At 44.3% G+C, this 21,391-nt stretch overlaps 2 protein-coding genes across 2 annotated transcripts in view; both read left to right on the plus strand.

The window, feature by feature from the left end:
- Window positions 1–21,391, plus strand: part of Gnal (G protein subunit alpha L) — a 124,860-nt gene that overhangs the window by 87,851 nt on the left and 15,618 nt on the right. Inside the window, 1 exon segment of the mRNA XM_028856207.2 lies at window positions 73–170. Within this exon segment, the coding sequence (XP_028712040.1) occupies window positions 73–170 (98 nt within the window).
- Chmp1b (charged multivesicular body protein 1B) lies at window positions 18,737–20,717 on the plus strand. Its single transcript, XM_028856211.2, has one exon. It carries the CDS (start codon window positions 18,885–18,887, stop codon window positions 19,473–19,475), a length of 591 nt encoding a protein of 196 aa, XP_028712044.1. The 5' UTR covers window positions 18,737–18,884; the 3' UTR covers window positions 19,476–20,717.

The following is a 21,391-nucleotide window of genomic DNA, read 5'->3' on the forward strand; positions in this document are numbered from 1 at the left end:
CTGGCAGTTTTCACTTTTCACTTTGTAAGGTATCCTGACAGTGTGCTTTCTTGTCACTCTCCCCAACCTCAGGAGTTCTTTGATCACGTGAAGAAGCTGTGGGACGATGAGGGGGTGAAGGCCTGCTTTGAGAGATCCAACGAGTACCAGCTGATTGACTGTGCACAATAGTAAGTTGCCCCCCTGAAGACAGGCCTCCCTGAAGCATGATTGCATTCTTGGCTGGGCTGCTCTCCCTGTGGCTCTGAGGTTTCCTAAAGCAGGGAACAAGTGTGGCTTTTGGCTCCAAAAGTTAACTTTGTAAAGGAGGTGTGTTCAGTAACATTGTTTCGTGGAAGAATCAGAACAGCTTTCACTCACTTGTCCTGACTTTTCTTTCTTCATTTTTCATTTCCACATAGACTTAAAGGCACATTTGTGAATTAGAATGTACCTAGATACTCATTATTATATTTTAATTTTGAAGCAAGACTTCCCAAATGAATTTTTTTAATATCAAAATTTGTAGTACTATAGAGATGGCTCAGTGCCTAAGAACACTGACTGCTCTTCCAGAAGACCTGAGTTCAGTTCCCAGTAAGCACATGGCAGCTCACAACTGCCTGTTAACTCCAGCTCCAGAGGATCTGATGCCATCTGCTGGCCTCCTCAAGCACCTGCATGCATATGCATGGAGATATACACACACATACGCCTAATTTAAAATAAAGTAAAGCCTGTTTCCTACTGGTTCCCTGAGCCTAGTGCACTTTGGAATTGGGCATAATGAAGCTAATATTGGTCTCAGGCAGGTTCTTTCTTCCTCCTTTTTCTGCTGTCTTGGAATGCTTCTGGGCTTAAACCAGCAGTGACTTCAATGTGTTCTGATTGGCAGATAGTGAAAATGAAAACAGACTGATTAGGTCACAAAAGTGAGAGCTGACCACATACCCCTGATCATACAACTGCCCTGTAATTAGGTACTGAGATTCAGCGATGACTTTCCTCAGTCTCCTGTTTCCTGTGGGATCGATAAATTTGTGTTCCAAGGAAATGACGTTTTCATGTTGTATGAGATCAAGCACAGACCAGTGTTGGCTCTCACCCATAGATTCCAGGTGGTTTGCCTCATGAAGAGGCTTAAACTATCTTCTCTGGAGCCTTTTGGAATAAATGAGTATGGTATGCATACCTTCAGTGATGGCTCTCAAGTAATAGGACAGCAGCCGTCAGTTTCCTTGCAAAGTAAAAAATCCCTGTGTCAAGACACACACACACACACACACACACACACACACACACACACACACACACACACACACACCGCTTTGCTCCCTGAGATACAGAAGCAAATGGTAACAGTAGCCTGGAGTTCAAACATACTGTCATTCTGTTTATTTCATGACCAATAATGACGTCAGTTACCTGTTTAAAAGCATTCTGGGATTTGGAATAACCCAGCTCCATGATGTCATATTTAAATATTTTAACGAGTTGATTCTAAGTACACTCGTCACTGGAATGTTCTCTGTGACGGTCAAGCTCACAATAAAGCTGTGGTTGTATGAGGAAAAATAAAATAAAATAATTGTTTTCAGAAGTGTGACCAAGGCCTGGCTGTTAAAACATGTGGTCATCCTTATGGTTATTACAAAGTTGAGGCAGGGGGATCATGAGTTTGAGGTCTACCTGCATTATATAACTTCTATTAACCTACATGCCAAAGCAGAAAATGGCAGCAGCTGGGATCTCTAGCATAGCTCGTGATTGCAGTGAAATTCACATCTGTTTGCACTGGAAGTTGGTGTGCAATATGTGTTTTGTCTTCCCATGTCAGTGTCCTTGGAGACATGGTATTGCCACGCATTGTTACATAAGGAATTTCTTCTTTCTCTTTTTTTAAATTTTTTTTTTGATTTTTTATTTTTGTTCAGGTTTTTTTGAGACAGGGTTTCTCTGTGTATCCCGACTATCCAGGAACTCACTCTGTAGACCAGGCTGGCCTCAAACTCACAGAGATCTGCCTGCCTCTGCCTCCCAAGTGCTGAGATTAAAGGCGTGCGCCACTACTGTTCACGCAGAATTTAAGATGGAAATCTAACTCTTGTGTCAGTGGAGTGGCGAAGTAATGATTTAGCTTCAAGTAGAATGTGCAAAAATAATTTTTTTTTGAGTGACTTGAGTTTGGCAGTGGGCAGCTGCATGAGACTTGGGGCAAAGTATTTCAGCGGAAAATAAAAAGCAAAACAGTGGCAGCCAGCCCCGTGGAGTTGCAGTCAGACAAATAAGTTAGATACCCAAAGCCCTCAGGATAGTGCCTGGCATACAGTTGGCTCCTTGATAAGTATTATTCTTGCTAGTATGTGACTGATACCCGCTGGCCCAAAGAGGTACACTGAGGCAGCCCAGAATCGATTTCCCACTAATAGACATGACCCCAGGAAGTGATCGCTGATTTCTTTCTTGACTTCTATCCTTGCAAACTACAGAAAGCCATGAGCAAAAAATGTGTCTCGTGAACAAGGCTTCTGGCCTCAGACTGAGTAAGACCCCCCTTTCAGCCTTGTTAGGAATAAAGCCCAACTTTTTAACCTCTGACCTGGACAAGTCACAGGAAGCTGCCATGTTGGAGACTTGTGGACCCAGCTCTTCATAACTCCCCCGCGTCGCTGTCGTATCTGTCTTAACGTGAGAATCATGTTGCTCAATTTTGTCTCCTTACAGTGATCTTGAGGGACTTCTGTTTTGTTTTGTTTTTCCGATACAGGGTTTCTCTGTGTAGTTCTAGCTGTCCTGGAACTCACTCTGTAGACCATGCTGGCTTCAAACTCACAGAGATCCACCTGCCTCTGACTCCCAAGTGCTGGAATTAAAGGCGTGTGCCACCACCACCTGGCCCTAAAAATGATCTTGTTTCACTTCTGTGCTCAGGTTCTAAGACTAAGGAAATAGAGGAGCAGTTCTCAACATGTGGGTCACAACCCTGGGGAGGGGTGATCAAATGACCCTTTTACAGGGTCACCTAAGACCATCAGAAAACACAGATCTTTACATTATGATTCATAATAGTAGCAAATTTACAGTTATGAAGTAGCAACGAAAATAATTTTATGGTTGGGGGTCACCACCACATGAGGAACTATATTAAAGGATTGCAGCATTAGGGACGTTGAGAACCATTGGAATAGAGTTTTCAGATAAAAAGTAGTATTTCCATAAATTTGTTAAACCAATATATAGCTGCCAGAGTTTTGGTGGGTTTTTTTGTTTTGTTTTGTTTTGTTTTTTTGAGACAATTTTCTCCGTGTAGTTTTGGTGCCTGTCCTGGATGTTGCTCTGTAGACCAGGCTGGCCTCAAACTCACAGAGATCTGCCTGTCTCTGCCTCCCAAGTGCTGAGATTGCATGCCACCACCACCACCACCACCACCACCACCACCACCACCTGGTGCTGCCAGAGTTTTTTAAGTTGCTCAGTAAATGTTAGAAAAATGTAAGGTGTAACCATCTCCCATCACTGTCACTTCCTAAAAGAAAGGACACACACACACACACACACACACACACACACACACACACACACACACACACACACACACGCCTCACATTGGCAGAGGGATGGGACCGTGATCCTGTGCTATTTGTCACTCATGAGACTTTGACCTTCAGGGAATGGGTCCTGTTCATATTCATGTGCCTATCTCTCAGTTTGGCCTTCCTGTGCGAAGGGAGCCTTTGGCAGTCTTTTATGTGACAGAGTCATATATTGCTGATGACATGGACATGCTCTGAGAAGTGTGTCCTTAGAGAAGATAGTTCCATCACTATGCACACATCACAGAGCATTCAGGCTATGCAGACCTGGATCGAATAGCTTGTGGACACCCAGGCTACCAGGCAGACAGATAAAGACACATAGAAATGTTTACTAGCCAGACAGATGGAGACACTTATAAATGTTTACTAGCTTACTCTTTCTAGAACTTGAATGAGTAAAACAACATACGATTAAGTCAAACACGAAAAAGAAAAAATGATGTGATCAAGAGACAAAGTAGGGACTGGAATTGGCTCTGAGGTTAAGAGTGCATCCTGCTCTTCCAGAGGACTGGAGTGCAGTTCCCGGCACCTGGGTAGCCCACAACCACCTGAAACTACGATCCAGGAGACCCAATGCCCTCTGTTGGCCTCAGCATGCACCCACACATGTATGGCATACACACGCACACACACACACACACACACACACACACACACACACACACACATTCACACATATACACACATAAAAAAAAATTATCTTATTTTAAAAAAGAGACAAGGTAAACACCAGATGTGTGAGGCAGCTGCTGTGAAAACCCAGCATACTAGTTCACGGTCCACTCTTCTTTCCACAAATAGAGGAACATGCTCTGAAATCACAACAGAAAGTCCAGCATGGTAAATATTTCATGATAACATCATCATTCCCTGACCTTATCAAGTATGGTGTGCTGCCTGTGACTCATGTGCTGTACTTTTATCTGGCCGACAGCCAAGTGTGTGGTACACACCAGCATCCCTACAAATGCTGAGAAATGTGCTGTGCTGCATTCCAACAGCTGCAAAGCCTGGGAAGCAGAATTGTTCTATTCCATATCCTCCTAGAGATCACCAAAGTATATTTCAGTCCAGCGAATATGGAGGTTTGATAGGCAGCACTGGATTGTAACTGAATTAATAAAGCAAGAGTCCCATATTCCCTGTGCTGCTGATTGGAGCTACTGACCCTTGACTCCTTCACAAGTCCATACCACACCCTAGATTCTCATACACTGCAGCTTCCTCTTGCAGGTCCCCAGGATCTTAATGTGGTTTCTTTTTTCCCTCATCTAGACTGCTAGAAGCTCTGACTAATGTCTTGGGTGACTCTGAGTCACTGTGCTGTGCTGCTCAGCAGTTCTGCACTTTGAGCCTTGGTGCTCACTTAGGAATCATCTTTCTGTGTGTAAGCTCTTAGAACCACCTGGGGAAGAGTCTCTCAGCGGCAACACTGAAATTCTCTTCAGGCCTCAGCAAAGAGTGAGTTGACCACTAAGATGTGAAAAGGGGCCCAGTGGTGCCAGCATGTAATCCCAGCTACTCAGGAGGTCGAGACAGGAAGATAGCAAGTTCAAGGCCTTTCCTGGGCTATAGAGTGAACTCAAGGACAGCTTAATGAGAACCTAGCTCAAAACAAAACTATAATGAGGGCTCTGGCTTTAGTTCAGTGATTGCCTAGCGTGCAGGAGACCCTAGGTTTAACTTTCAATACCCATGGGAAAAAGTGATATCATGGGAATCTAGCAGTGCATAAAAGACTCAGTCTATTGTCCCCAGCCATTCACTCTTAGATATATGCCCAAGAGAATTATAAACATGCATCCATACAAATAAGTGTTCATAGCACGCTAAGTGATGGAAGCCAAACCCAAAGGGTCACAGATAAATGGTCCACGCATGTAAAATGCCTATGAATGAGCTGGAGAGATAGTTGCTCTTCAGAGGTCCCAAGTTCAATTCCCAGCAACCACATGGTGGCTCACAACCATCTATAATGAGATCTGGTGCCCTCTTCATATATGCATGCAGGCATACATGCACCAACTCCATATACATGATAGATAGATAGATAGATAGATAGATAGATAGATAGATAGATAGATAGATAGATAGATAGATAGATCTTTTTTAAAAAGGCCTATGAATGACAAATCCGCAGAGACAGGGTAGGTTAATGGTACTGGGGATAGGGAGAGTAAAGAATGGAGTGAGACTACTCAGGGTGGTATCTCTCGGGGATGACGTGTAGATTGGTTACCTCTGTGTTGCTATGACAAAATCCCTGAAAGAAGCAGCTTAAAGAAGGAAGGGTTTGTTCTGGCTCACGGTTTGAGGGGGTCGAGTCATCATGGCCAGGAGGGCATGGCGGTGCAGCTTACTCGCTTCATGTCAGGCCAGGAGCTGGGGAGGAATACCAGGGTTCTATTGGTGTCTCCTCTTCCCATTCTATGCTGCACAGACCTCAGCCTGCGGGTTAATGTTTCCTACTTCTAGGGTGGGTCATCACCCCCTTCAGTTAATTCTCTCTAGAAACACCCAGAAATGTGCCTCACCAATCTCCTAGGTAATCCTGAATATAGTCAAGTTGACAAGGAAGATTAACCATCAGGATGAGCGTTCTGAAACTTGCTAGTGTGCTGGTCATACAACCTTGTGAATATATTAAGACCATTGGATTCTATACTTCAAAGTGGTAACATTTATGTTATATAAGTTATATACATATACATATATACATATGCAATTATATACATATATATTTATATGTCATCTTACAAAGAAAGGCGACAGGAGGATGGAAGAATGCAGGGTAGAAAAAAATGACAGGCACATGGTATTCAGGGCTGCCTGTGTGTGTGGGCAGTCATCAGGACAACAGAACTTCAGCCTGCTCCTTCAGCCCGCCATGAGTCATCAGCTCGGAATGACATAGTAGAGACATGCACCCCATACATGCAAGAGCTGCATCCTCATCCTCAGCCAGCTAACACCCTGGAACACCCTGGAAGCTGAAATCCATGTACAGAGGGAGGGACCTCTGAAGTGTACCACACGGATGTGGTAAACATTTGGAGGCTATGGAGATATGCACTATGCTGTTGACACACAAGGAGTAGAAACTTCCTCAGGCTACTTCTAGGAAAAGTAGGATTTCTCCAAAGCTGTCTGAGAGCTAGTTTGAACCAACAGCACTTGTCTAGGGAAGCCCTCGGGAGGTGGTTTCTCTTTGGGGTGATGGGTATATTGACTACTCTCGAGTAGCTTTCTTCCTGTTTTCGTCTCTTCCACCTTACCCTGTGCAGACCAGATTCCAGATGGAGTAGAGAGATAGGCAATGTCCACGCCAACTCACATCTGCCCTCTAGCCAATTACTGGAGCCCACTCATCCCAATCCATGGTCACGTCTGTGTCCCTGAGCAGCAACTACTGCTTCCAGCAACAAGGCTGGCATGACCTGGGGGAGTGGGAATCAGGATTGCCGCCGAGTTTGAAACTCCCTGCTCTGGTAGAAATATCTTTTCAGCATCAAGCAAACTGCAAATTACCAGAGATTATATTTCATTCCAAGTTCCCTAGTTCCTACAATGGAAATTTAAACACGGTCTACTGAATTATCCCCCCAAATGCATTTCCTCTAAGGCCTCATAATAAGTGATTAAGTAACCATGGAAACAGCTATTTTAGGAGAGAGAAAATTGGTCCTTTAAAGATCTCTATAAAGTCAGCCTTCACCTACTGTAACTTCCACCACTACCCAGTGTGGGCTCCTGCGCTTTGTATCAACACATAAGCTCTCGTAGAAGCATATCCGTTTCAAGAATGGCTTGGGAAGACTCTGAGAATATCAAAGAAAAAGAGTCAGGTACTTCTTGTCCTACAGTCCCAGGTCTGTCTTTCCTCGACTGCCAGGAGTTTCCCCAGCCCCATTTGCCATCTCTAACTCAGACTTCAACTGTATGGCTCGCTGCCAAGCCCTGGGGATGCTAAACTCTTAGAATAGTCTGGAAATTGTCGGCACCTATGTGATCTCAACTTCAAAGATGGCCTTTTGCAGATAATTTTAAAAGAAAGTAGAATTTAAAAGATATGCACTATGCCATTGAATTCATCAAAAATGTAACCGTCACCAAGAATAATCATTATTCTTAACTACTTGCTTCACCTTTATTGTTAGATAAATTTATTTTCAGGAACCACTGTTTATGGGCAGTGGTTGTCTTTTTTTCTTTCTTTCTCTTTTCCGCTGTGGAAGATGATAGAGGGGTGGAGATAATGCAGATGAATACACATCGAGCACATGTCTCTCCGCACCCCTCCCCCAGCCCTTCACTTCCTCCGTCATTGTTTGAAAATATCTGCCTTATCACATAAAGAAGCAATTTTTTTATTAATTGATTTTGTTTTAGCTGTGTGTGGGTGTCGTATGTGCAGTGTGTTCAAGTGTGTTCACATTCATACGTGTAAGTGTGGGCATGCTTGTGCCATGGCACACGTGTGTTCAGAAGACAGCCTTGGGGGTCGGTTCTTGCCTTGTTTTCCCCACTGTGGGTGCCGGGCTAGCAAGCCCTCAGAGCTTCCAAGTCTTCTCCTGTCTCTGCATGCAATCACCAGAATCACAGACAGGTGTGCACACTACAGTGCCTGGCTTGCTGTCAATTCTGAAGACGGAAACTGAACTTTTTGAGGTGTGTTACTACACAGGATTTTGGGTAGAAAGTGTTTTTAAATGTAATGACTCCCTTGCATGAAGAGCTCCAGCGGACTCTTGATTGTCATTCAATTTGATAGTCACTCTTTGTATAAAAAGCAGGATGACAGGACAGGGTGGGTCCCTTAGTCCTGACTCTTCCCAACATGTCACAAGTTTCTAATGCCCTTTGCCATTGGCTTTGCATTCCTGGAGTTTCTCGGTGAAGGCGCTAAATGTAGGAACTTCAAATTATACACAATACAATAAAACAATAGATTATCCCTTTGATCATTTGGAGTGGCATTGTTTAGTATTCATTAGAAATCAAATCCTTTGTCACACAGACCCAGGTGCAGAGTGCCAATAAAAATGTGACTGCTGGGGCTGGAGAGATAGCTCAGGGCTTTGGAGCACTGGTTGCTCTTCTAGAGGACCTGGGTTCAATTCCCAGCACCCACATGGCAGCTCACAACTCTCTGTAACTCCAGTTCCAGGGAATCTGACACCTTTGCACCAATGCACATAAAATAAAGTTAAATAAATTATTTTAAAAAATGTGACTGTTGCTGGGCAGCAGTGGCCTTTAATCCCAGCACTTGGCAGAGACAGGAGAATCTTTGTGAGTTCGAGGCCAGCCTGGTCTACAGAGTTCCAGAAAAGGCGCAAAGCTACACAGAGAAACCCTGTCTTGGGGGGAAAAATGTGACTGCTGTGATACGTACAGCTGGTGGCGAAGACCGAGGGTCCACCCTCCAGCACCCCTGCATGGCCTGGTGTCCCTCTGTTGGCTCCAGTTCATGATTTCAAAGGCAGCATTGGTTTTCAGGATCCATACCCGAGAAAGAACCCAGCTCACACCAGGTGCCAAAGCGAGGTGGTGACATTAGAACAAGTGGTCCTAAGTAATGTGGGGTTTCCTCAGAGCAGCATTGATTATAGATGTTTCCATTCACATCCTTTAATCATTGCAAGTAAGCCAGAAGGTCTCTGTGGCCTTGGGGGTAGGGAGGGTGACAAAGTGGAACCTCAGTGATTAAAGATGACTTGATCCATTCACTGGGTTCAGTACCCAATTCTTTCCTACATATCCTGGCATATGTCCAGGAAGGGTTACAAATGGGAGCAAATATAGTTTGCATTTGCCTTATAATCACATGAAATACTTTATGTAAAAGTATGCAGAAATATGGCACAGAAAACAGTCCAATGTTCTTCCAACTTTAATTCCAAATAGTCTGTAGCAACACTCCACACTCCTTAATATAAATAGAAAATCTGGAAAACAAAATTTCTGTCTCACTGAGCCCCACCCCTCTGTGAGGACATGACAACTGACCTCTAAGGGGAGCCTGGGCCCGAGCCTGACCTCCAGCTCATCTGCAGCTAATGGAGTGTGTTGTGCACAATCTGCTCCTCACCATGTGCTCACATGGGAGCTGACGCATCTTTTTTTTTTTTCTACTTAGGGGCTGAGGAGGAGGCTATTCAGTACTGAACAAGCATGAGGATCTAAGTTCAATCCCCTAAACCCATGCAAAAAGCTGAGTGCAGTGGCACACTCTTGTGATCCCAGCCCTGGGGTGGGAGCAGTGAAGGGAGGATTCTTAGGGTTCACAGGCAGCCAGGCAGCCTGCTTGGCAAGTTGCAGACCAGTGAGAGACTCTATCTTAAAAGGATCCAAGACAGACTGCTGTCCTGAGAATAACACTAGAAACTGACCTCTGGCCTCCACGTGCACACACACACACACACACACACACACACACACACACACACACATATGCGCGCACATGTGCACATAATGTGCACCAGCACAGACATGAACACATACACAGCACATATACACATACACACAAAAGAGCAGAAGATGACAGAATGGCTCTGTGGCTCAGTGGTAGGGTACTTTGTTGGTGACAGTGTGGCTCAGTGGTAGGATATTTAATTGGCGACAGTGTGGCTCAGTGGTAGCGGACTTTGTTGGCATTTGTAAAGATCTTGGTTTGATCTCCAACATGGAAAAAAAATAAAAATCAGATGTAAAGTTTACGCTGAAATGAAAAGCTGCGACTAAGATGGTTTCTAAACAATGATGCATAAGTTTTTAGGAGGAAGTGTGCCATTATCTTTGAGATGCATCCAGGTAAGATGGACTAGTAAATGAGCAGATGAACAGACAAGTGGATTTTAAGTATAATAAAAAACAATCCAGATGGTTGGGTGTGAGTTTGTAGTCCCAGCACTCAGGAGGCAGAGGCAGGTGGATTTCTGTGAGTTTGAGGCTGCCTGATTTATAGAGCGAGTTCCAGGACAGCCAGCCAGGGCTGCACAAAGAAACTCTGTCTCAATCAATCAATCATTACCAAAAGCCAGTTGGGAAGGAAAGGGTTTATTCAGCTTACACTTCCATTATCACTGCTCATCACTGAAGGAAGTCAGGACAGGAACCCAAACAGGGCAGGAACCTGGAGGCAGGAACTGATGCAGAGGCTATGGAGGGGTGATACTTACTGGCTTGCTCAGTTTGCTTTCTTATAGAACCCAGGACCACCAGCCCAGGGATGAACTACCCACAATGAACTGGGTCCTCCCCCACCAATCACATTTTAAAAATGCCCCACAGGCCTGCCTACAGCTTAATCTTATGGAGGCATTTTCTCAGTTGAGACTTCTTCCTCTCTGATGACAGTTCTGAAGAAAATTGATCATAGACCAGTAGCCCCAAATTTGCGTACATACCAAAGAGAACTGAAAGCGTACATCCACTTGGATTTTTCCATTAGTGATGTTCATAACAACCCAAATGCCCATTAGCTGATAAAGGGATCAGCAAATGTTATACAGCCACATGGTGCAAAGTTTAATAGACCTATATAAAAAAAATGAAGTCTCTTGGCATACTGAAACACAGATGAACCCTGAATTCATTCTGCTAATCCAAGGAAGTCAGACATGAAAGGCCACATATTGTATAATATCAGGTATATGAAATGTCCAGGACAGGTTTATCTTTTAAGACAAAATAAATCAGGCATGCATAAGGCTGAGGTGAGCTGGGAGTTAAGTAGCTTTAGTGGGCATATAGTTCTTTTATGAGTGATGAAAATGTTCTGAGTGATTGTGAAGGTGGTTATACAAATTCAAGCTATACAGAAAAGCCACTGAATTATGGGCTTTTAATGCACTTCAAAGTAAGACTCCCAGTCAGATGAGAGGGCATGCACCTAACATCCCAGCTAATCAGGAGGCTGAGGCAGAAGGATCACCTTACCCCAACAGTTGTAACCTGGGTAGTTCAGCAAGACCGTGTTTCAAAAGAAAAATAGGCAGGATGTGGTGGGGCGTGCCTTTATTCCCAGCAGAGGCAGGCAGATGTCTGTGAGCTCCAGACCAGCCTGGTCTACATAGAGTTCCAGGCCAGTTCCAGTTCTCAACATAGTGAGACCCTTTCTCAAAAAAAAAAAAAAAAGAAAAAGAAAAGAAAAAAGGAAGGAAGGAAGGCAGAGAGAGAGAGAGAGGAAGAAAAAAGAAAGAAAGGAAGGAAGAAAAAGAAATTAACATTTCCTATCGGACAGGCTTGTTAAGTTTTTAACTTGGAAATTACAGGCATTTGATCATTTGAGTCTGCCTGTTTGGGGGATCTTCCATTTAATATCAAGGAACACAAGACTCCACTCAAAGGTAGCAACAACCACTGAGTAGACACTAACGTAATTCTCACTCTCTGAACTGTTCCATATGTGAGACCTGTAACATGTCATGCTTGTCCCGTGTTTACTTTATCATTCTTTTATGCATTCCTGGTGGTTAGCTTTTTATCGGCTTAACACAAGCTAGAATCATTTGGAAAGAGAGAACATCAATTGGGAAATTGCCTCCATCAGACTGGCCTGTAGGAAAATCTGTGGGGCATTTTTTGAATGATGTTAAATGTGGGTCTCCAGGGTCTCTGCTTGATTTCCTGATTTCCCTTCCTGATGACCTGTAAGTTGTAAGATGAAATACACCCTTCCCATCCCTCCCCAAGTTGCTCTTGGTCGTGGTGTTTATCACAGCAACAGACAGGAAGCTCAGTCACCATTTAACACAAAAAAAGGAAAGAAATCACAGAAAAGCAAAACTGCAGATTCCAGACATAGTTCCCACGATGAAAATGTGTCTTAAAGTCTCTAAAAGATGTTTGTAGGTAATCCTTCATAACTTCTGTCCCTAAGATTGGCAACTGTTCTCACGCAGTGCCCAGCACAATCACCTCTTGTTAGCCAGAGCCGCTGTGGCTTACAGCTACTCCATCCCTTTTGTATAGTGAATCGATGGATGAATATATCTACATAAGTTCCATAAGCTTCTATCACACAGATGGACTATCGCCTAGGGGTTAGCTGCTCACTTGGAATTACTTTGGGGGAGGGGAGGTGACAATATTTTTTATTTATTCTTTAGAAATTTCATACATATATGCATTATATCATGATCCTATCTATTCCCCACTCCCCCTCACAGTCTCCCTGAACCACTCCCCCATCTCCCTCCCAATGTTTTGTTCTCCATTTTCATTTATTTTTTTTTTCACCCAGACTGAGTCCAAGTAGTGTGTGTAGTCCTGCTGCTTCACTGCGGCCTGGAACACGACTGAACACATTGTGGGCAGTCTGTCCATGTCAACTGAATGGCTGTTTGTATCATCGTCGTCGGGCTTTTCCTGCTTCCTTCAATGTCTTAGTCCACCATGTTCACGTCTACAAAAGTAAAGTTTCTATAAAGCTAACCTAGTTAGAGGCACCGTGTCTGCTTACAGCATCGTTCATAGTTCTTCAAAAAAAAAAAAAATAGAACAACCCCAGCCTTTATCAACTGGTAAATGATTAAACAAAATATGATATGTCCATAGAATGAAATGTTCCTCGGGAAGAAAGAGAATGAGGTCATCTGGGCTGTGGGAGGAGGGATGGCTAGTGTCGGTAAGGGGTAAGGGAGTGAACTCAGCATGGTAAGGCCAGGGTCTGATCCCTAGGACCACAACGTAAGAAAGAATGAGGTTATGCTCCATGGCCGTCTTTACAATAGAAGTATTTACTGCTGCAGGAACAATGGAGAGCTGCAATGATACCTTGTATAAGTACTTTCCCTCTTTTCAGCAATGTAGTTAGAGTTTTAAGAAAGGATTTTACAGTACAAGGAAGCTGCTCTTTGAGAATTTCACATTGAAGAAAGCAGTCTGAGAGAAGGGCTCCCTAGGCTGGCTACATGTACCAGTTATTAGGATGAAATAACTTTCTTATAGAAAATTCCATTGATCACATAATGAGGGTCTCTTATATCGGTGGTTACCATTTGAGAAATAGGTATTATCCTATTATGATAATAAAATGAGATAATGAAATCGAAACACAGCTTCCATTTGCTTGGGAACCACACTGTTCAAATGGGATGCCCTTATTCCACATTCTATTTGATATTAGTAAAAATTTAGTGCTTGGCATTCTCTCTGGGAATAATAAATATAAGATCCCTGAGCTGGCTGCCTTCCACAGGCAGTAATTGCTAAGGAAGAAACGGCTTTGCTGTGACTTTCTAGTAAGATGTGAGCAGCGGCTATATATATATCTTCTAAGATAGAAAAGACCTGAGAGATCATTTTGCCAAAAAAAAAGGTAGTTTTGTATTGTTTTCAACCGAACATATTTAATGGTGCTTCATATCTCTTAAGAAAGTAGTGTGAAGTTAACGTTGACACCAAGGTCAATTCCTTATCCTGGTTCTTTCTAAACTAGGATGTGACCTGAACAAATGACTGTGCGGCTGTCCTTTTGTGTCCTCGGGCAGCTGGTTCTGGGTCACACAGACGCCAGACTCTCTGGCTACTGAAGTTCCTTCTGTATTCATAAAATGACTGAAGTGTTTGCACAGACCATGTACACATCCTCCTACGTGCTAAAGCACGCCCAGGTGACTTGTGATGTCCATGCGAGTGTAAGTGCCACGTGAGTGGATGTGATACGGGCATGTCAGGGGAGGAAGACAAGGGAGAAACCTATGCAGGTTCACCACAAACTCGGTTCCTTTTTTATTGTTACTAAATAAAATAATAACCATCGCTCCACAGTTGACTAAAACACATGTGGAGAATAGAGCAGATGCCTATCTCCCACCAGGAGTACACACTTGATTCTCAGAGTATTCCTGGGACATCTTCCAGCAGATGGGAACTTCTGGGGAAGGAAACTGTAACAGCTACAGTCCTGGGCTGCTAAAGAAAAGAACAGAAACCTTCCAAGGAGCCAGAGCCAATGAAGCATGGCTGTGACTGTTTCCTTATTTTGGTTCATGTAAATGCATTGAAAATTTTGAAGTTTGGGTTAGTGTAGTAGAAATTCAATTGCTTTTCGGTTCTCTTTTTACCCCCCAATGGCTTCTGCAAATCTATTTCCTGTCCTGTGACTTACTGGTTAATGTTGCATTCCACACATTGGTGTAGGCTGGAGGAAGTGAGCTTGCTTTTTTTTCTGGGCCTTGCTCATGCTAGGCAGCACCACACTGAGCTCCACTTCCATTCCCAGCCGGGACCTGGGTTTTATTTATTCCTTCAGAACACTTCCCTGAGCTCCTTCTGCCTCCCTCACCAAGTTCATTGAGAATGCTTGGCCGGCACCCGTGGGCCTTTCCATGAAAAGACACTCCAGAGCAAATAAAATACTCTGCTTAATGAGATATTATAAATTGCTCAGGTTTGTCAACTATTCTTGTCTCTTGTACTGCTCATCTAGCCTGGAGCCCAATCAATATTTGTGGAATACAGGCCTAAAGATTCCAGCACACCTCTACCTATCACCATAGGAAGGTACTCGTTATCTTTTAAACACCCCCTGCCCAGCTGGATATACAGAAAAGAACACATGCCAGTCTAAAACAGACCCTGAAGATCACCTCCACCAGTGAATTTCTACTACACTAACCCAATGGGAATGGGAATGGAATGGAAAGAATGGGAAACGCTTTCAGATGTGTTGGATGCAGATGTAGATAAGAGCATACTTGGAAATAACTCCTGAGGCTCTGACTCGAACTACAGCTGGGAAGTGGCCCAGCTGTAGTTACTGAGTGCAGCTCCTTTAGTGCGTGTTTCACACTTTCCATCAACCTTGCAATTGCTACCACTCCTCAGTCTTCTCAAGGAAGCGACTGTTCAGTCAACTTACTTTTCTAGGATAAGTAACATCATTTGTTTTGTTACTGTTGCGTTTAGGTTTTTGAGACAGGTTCTCACTCAGTAGGCAGGGCTAGCTTGTTACTTTGTATCTTCCTGCCTCAGCCTTCCAGGTGGATGACACCACCACGCCTCGTTTTGTGCAGTGCTGGAGATCTAACCTACAGTCTATGGATGATAGGCAAGCATTGTAACATCCTCAGCCCTCAGATATCTTTGTTCTTCTTATCTGTATTGGATTAACTTGTTACCGCTCCTGGGGGTGTCATGGAATCTGATGTTAACGTTTAACCAGAGTTGTGGTTTCTGCTAAGTTTCTTAGCTCCATAGGCCTAGGTTTCCTCACCTGAAAACTGGAGCTATTAATAGTGTCTACCTACTTTTGTGTGACGATAAAATTAGTTTATTTATGGAAAGTGCGGAACAATCTTAGCAGTTAAGCATTTAATAAGTAGTGGTAGTCGTTAGCTCCGTCTGTCAGAGTGTCTCATGACTGTATTCCAAACCATCCCACCTAATTAGAATTTGTTATGAAGAAAGCTGTAGGGCTAGGATGTAGCTCAGTGGTTGTCTGGTATGTATGCATGGCGACCTAGATTCTATCCCTAGGTCCATGAAAAAAACAAAGAGGAAGGGACAGAGTGAAAGTGAAGAGGCAGGAGTTGGGGATCACTGACAAGGAACTTGTTTGTAAACTGCAAGAAACGCCAGGGATCTACATACAGGGGAGGTGAGTAAGCTGAGGGTGAGCAGGGAGCCTCAAAACGCCCTCCGTTCTCACTTGATACATTTATAGATGACGTTTCTAGAAAAGCTTCCTTGGAGGAAGAGCTTTGCTGAGGATGGGGGCGGGGAGTCCCAGTCCCTCAACCACATTCCCAGTCAATAAAGCTTTCTTAGACACGCCCCCTGTACCCACGGCACAGTGGGAAAGCAGAACAGTGCTCCCTACCGTGGGGTAGTTAATGTCACAACAGATGTGGACGAGGCATAGCTCCTATGCTATGGCAACCTTACAGAATTCAGCTGCACCTCCATGGAAGAGAGCCTGGGAAGGATGGATAGGGGAGGGGACCTCAGTAGGTGCAGGTACGAGGAAGGGGTCCCCTGTCCTGCATCTCTCCTTTGGTCCAGTGACACACCTCTTGAGCAATTTCCATTCTTCAGTCTGGTTTAACTGGCACAGGAACAAAACCTGCCCAGTAGAAGAGGGTAGCCTGTGTGTCCTGTTGCAGAGAACAATCATTTAAGAGAGAGCTGTGTTCTGGGAAACGCCCTTGGCACAGGCACACTTTGATTGACAAGTGATGTAGGACCCTGAGTGATGTAGGACCCTGGGTTAAAATATTCTTGCCGGGCGGTGGTGGCGGCACACGCCTTTAATCCCAGCACTCGGGAGGCAGAGGCAGGCGGATCTCTCTGAGTTCGAGGCCAGCCTGGTCTACAGAGCGAGATCCAGGAAAGGCGCAAAGCTACACAGAGAAACCCTGTCTCAAAAACAAAACAAAACAAAAAATTCTCTAAACAGAATTTGCTCACATATTCAGTATCTTCTAGCTCATGAGGGCAGTGGGCTTTCTGTGATCCTGTTATTGCTGTGTGGGAGGGACGTTTGTAAATGAAAGTTACGGCACACATTGCTGCCATGGAAAGCCTACTTTTTTTAAAGTACCTACTAGGCAGTGACAAGCTTGATGTATGCATGCCAGTGTGTGGGTCTCCACACCTCGCCATTCTCTCCTGTGTAGTCTCAAATGGCAGCTAACCTGTCAGAATCCAATGTGAGCGAAGCTCCTTGGGTATTTATAAAACACCAGGAAGACAAAATCGTACCAGCAAAAGACGGGTCTTCGTCACTGCTCAGAAACAGGAGGCTTTGGGGTGGCAATTGCCAGCAGCTCCCCTATAAACTGAGCTACCAGCCAGGGTGTGGAGTTCGGTGAGGAAGGAGGTGTTATGCCCAGATAGCAGGGACCCCAAAAAGACCACCACGGAGACTGAATCCCATATGTAAAAGCAAAGAGCCTTTATTTCAAGCTCCAAGCCTGATCTCTCTGTCTGTCTGATGAAGCAGTGTGAGCAGAGAGCCCCGAGCCCAGGCAGGGTAGGGTTTTATCATAGCAGAGGTTGGGGTGAGAGGATTTCTAGGGTTCAGGACCCTGATTGGCTGACAATTGTCTAGGGGTATCTGTAAAACAGAAATAGGTGAGTGCTAGACTCAGGGACTTTTGGCCATCCCTTATCTAAATGGTTGGAATGTTTAGAATGTCAGGTATTTCCCCTTAGATGCAGGCCCTCCCTGGGTGGAGTCAGGTATGGCTTTTTCTGGGTCTGGGTGTTACCTGCCAGTGAGCCTGTCACAGAAGCTGTGTGTCTGGGCCTCTAAACCTGTCATGGCAGCTGTGTGGACAAGCTGTTCTGGGCCCCCCACAGAGGCATATGAACTCCTGTGCAGATTCCTGGCAAAGGCCAAGTCACAGGCCCTGGACAGCTTTGATCTTCCAGGAATGGATTCGGGTTCCCTGAGAAAGTGGAGGTTCCCTTTGTGCATAAAGAGGAGAAGGGAGCCGGGCGGTGGTGGTGCACGCCTTAAATCCCAGCACTCGGGAGGCAGAGCCAGGCGGATTTCTGTGAGTTCGAGGCCAGCCTGGGCTACCAAGTGAGTTCCAGGAAAGGCGCAAAGCTACACAGAGAAACCCTGTCTCGAAAAACCAAAAAAAAAAAAAAAAAAAAAAAGAGAGGAGGGAAGGGGTCTTGCTACTTTACAGCATTTTAGCGCAGCGCCCAAACACTCCTCCCTTGCTGGAGCCTGGATTTTTTTGTTTGTTTGTTTTGTTTTGTTTTTCGAGACAGGGTTTCTCTGTGTAGCTTTGGCACCTTTCCTGGAATTCATTCTGTAGCCCAGGCTGGACTCGAACTCACAGAGATCCGCCTGGCTCTGCCTCCTGAGTGCTGGGATTAAAGGTGTGCGCCACCATCGCCCGGCGCCGGGATATTTTTTTTACATGCAGGTCTGGACACATCCCGTCTTCTTCTGTAGCTACACTCCCCCAAAAATAAAGCGCCTGTGAGCGCTGGCTTTATGAGTTTGCTCCTAGTTTTGCTGCTTTAGAAACTAAGCGGAACGTCGGGAAAGACACAGTCAGGTAAACTCCAGCAACGAAGGCACGGGAGCCTGGGTGGGCGGGGCCTGGCGCTGTCCGTCACTCGGGCACCGCCCCCCGGCTCCGCCCTCCCCTAGGCCCGGTCCTTCTCCAGCGGGCCCCACCCGGCGCCGAGTTTGACGTCACTGTCTGCGCCGCCGCGCCGTAGGTACAGGAAGTGGGATCAAAACAAAGGAGCGCCGGCTGGGAGCGGACCTCCTGGAGCCGGTGTCTCTGCTTGCTTCGCCCCGGCCCACTCCGCAGAAGCCGCACAACCTTGTCCAACATGGAGAAACACCTGTTCAACCTGAAGTTCGCGGCCAAAGAACTGAACAGGAGTGCCAAAAAATGCGACAAGGAGGAAAAGGCCGAAAAGGCCAAAATTAAAAAGGCCATTCAGAAGGGCAACATGGAAGTCGCGAGGATACACGCCGAAAACGCCATCCGCCAGAAGAACCAAGGGGTGAATTTCTTGAGAATGAGTGCGCGGGTGGATGCGGTGGCTGCCCGAGTCCAGACCGCGGTAACGATGGGCAAAGTGACCAAGTCCATGGCCGGTGTGGTTAAGTCGATGGATGCGACGTTGAAGACCATGAATCTGGAGAAGATCTCTGCCTTGATGGACAAATTCGAGCACCAGTTTGAGACCCTGGACGTCCAGACGCAGCAAATGGAAGACACGATGAGCAGTACGACGACGCTGACCACTCCCCAGAACCAGGTGGATATGCTGCTCCAGGAAATGGCTGATGAGGCGGGCCTCGACCTCAACATGGAGCTGCCGCAGGGCCAGACCGGTTCCGTGGGAATGAGCGTGGCTTCGGCTGAGCAGGATGAACTGTCCCAGAGACTGGCCCGCCTTCGGGATCAAGTCTGACTGCAGAAGCTGTCCGAGGTTTACTTTTGACGCGCTCTCCTGTGTTTTAGAGGGGTGCCCTAGAATTGTGCCAGAATACCGAACACTCTTCCTTCTAAAAACCTTTGGGTTTACAACCCTCTCCAGATAGGATAAGGAATTCCAGTTTTCCTCCACCTCTAACTGGATTTTAAAGTTCTTTATAGCTTATGATGATGTGTATTTTTTATAGCCGCCTTTTAACGAAACCGGTTAATTTGCTGTATATGAATCTAGAAAAATCGGCAGAACTCTAGTCCTCATGTATTCCGTTTTCACTTAGAATCATCAGATTGAAGTTTATTTTTAGTGTGGTTGATGATACATAGACTGACAAGTGGTACAAAAAATTCAGGAGGAATGGGTACTTAGAAATTTGTAAACACTTTGTTCAACTTATTCAGTGGGAAATACTCTTTCTGTATATCATTTGATTTTCTTTGTTTTTTGCTATCAAAGAAAGACTATAATTGACTATTAATTTATTCTCATAACTTATACTAAAGTTACCTTAGAAGATTTTTGAAAATACTCGTTTTAAATCCTGTTAGTTCATATAATAATGGTGTGTGTATAACTGGGAAAAAAATACCACATAGTTTATTACCAGGAAAAATTAAAATTTGTTCATTTATATTCTAATTTACCAAGAATTCTTAAGGCTTAACATTTATAATTTCTAGTTGTTTGCTAATGAAAGGCAATCTTTATTGACTTCTGATCAAAATAATGTTCATCACCATGGCAGTCCTATTACACGCCTAACATTGCCAAAGAACTGCCAATTTGGTCCAGGTAAATCCTGGAACTATGTCACTATAGGTTTTGTTTTTATTTAATAACCAAAAATATAAATAAAATTAGAACAGCCTTTTTAAGTTCTAGTTATTTGTATGTATTATTTTGTCTTAAAGCAGCAACTCTTTTAAAACCTCAAAAAGCATAAGTTAATGCTGTAGATCTGCAAAGCTTAAATGTACATTTAGCCAGCTTCAAGTCTAGGACCCAGGAGTGAGCTGGGATTAGAAGGAAAGAGAGAGAGACTGGAAGCCTCCACCACCCTCCCCTTCCTGTTTTCCTCTGGTGGAAGCAAAGCACCTCCCGTTTTCTCCCGGCCTCCAAACACAGAACAAGTGTTTGCTTGGCACATACTTAACCTCAGTTAAATGCTTACAAAGTTTGTTTTATTTCATTTCCCCTTTTCCTGGTTTTTTTTTTTCTATTAAGAGAATTCCAATATTTCAGACAAAAATAGAACCTCTACAGAACTCTTTGAAAAATCCATTATAGTGTGATTTCCCATGTGACTGAGTGTTAATGAAAACAAGTGCAAGCCTGCACAGATGAGTACTAAAGCTGTGTGTGTGTGTGTGTGTGTGTGTGTGTGTGTGTGTGTGTGTGTACATACTTAAACTTTTTTTTTGATAAGTGCTCTAAGGGACACCTTAACCGCCTAGTTTCCTCTCAAAGGACCTTTACCAGACATGTTTTCCTCATATACACAGTTGTGCTGAGTCAGGCGTGCGTCAATAAAACCTGTGCCTTCATCCTTTAGACTGGAAAAGCTTAGACTGGAAAACCTTGATTAATTACACAATTTTGAAAAAATAGCTTAGTATTGACTCCTTGGTAAATTGAAGACCCTTTTATACTGCAAATATTTCCATCAAAATATATTTTGTGAGATTGAACAATGCTATATATGCTTAAACTTTCTTAAAATATGTTCATTTCATACTTTATAAATGTACATTTTTATGAATCATAAACATTATTTTCAAACACTACAGGCCCATGAATTATTTCCTCACTTTTAAAATTGATTTTTAAATCATGGAAACTGGATGAATGTATTTTAAAGGATGTATCGTTACATGTGAGTATGGATCTCAGCATAG

Source organism: Peromyscus leucopus, chromosome 19, assembly GCF_004664715.2.
Source record: "Peromyscus leucopus breed LL Stock chromosome 19, UCI_PerLeu_2.1, whole genome shotgun sequence".
Taxonomy (NCBI): domain Eukaryota; kingdom Metazoa; phylum Chordata; class Mammalia; order Rodentia; family Cricetidae; genus Peromyscus; species Peromyscus leucopus.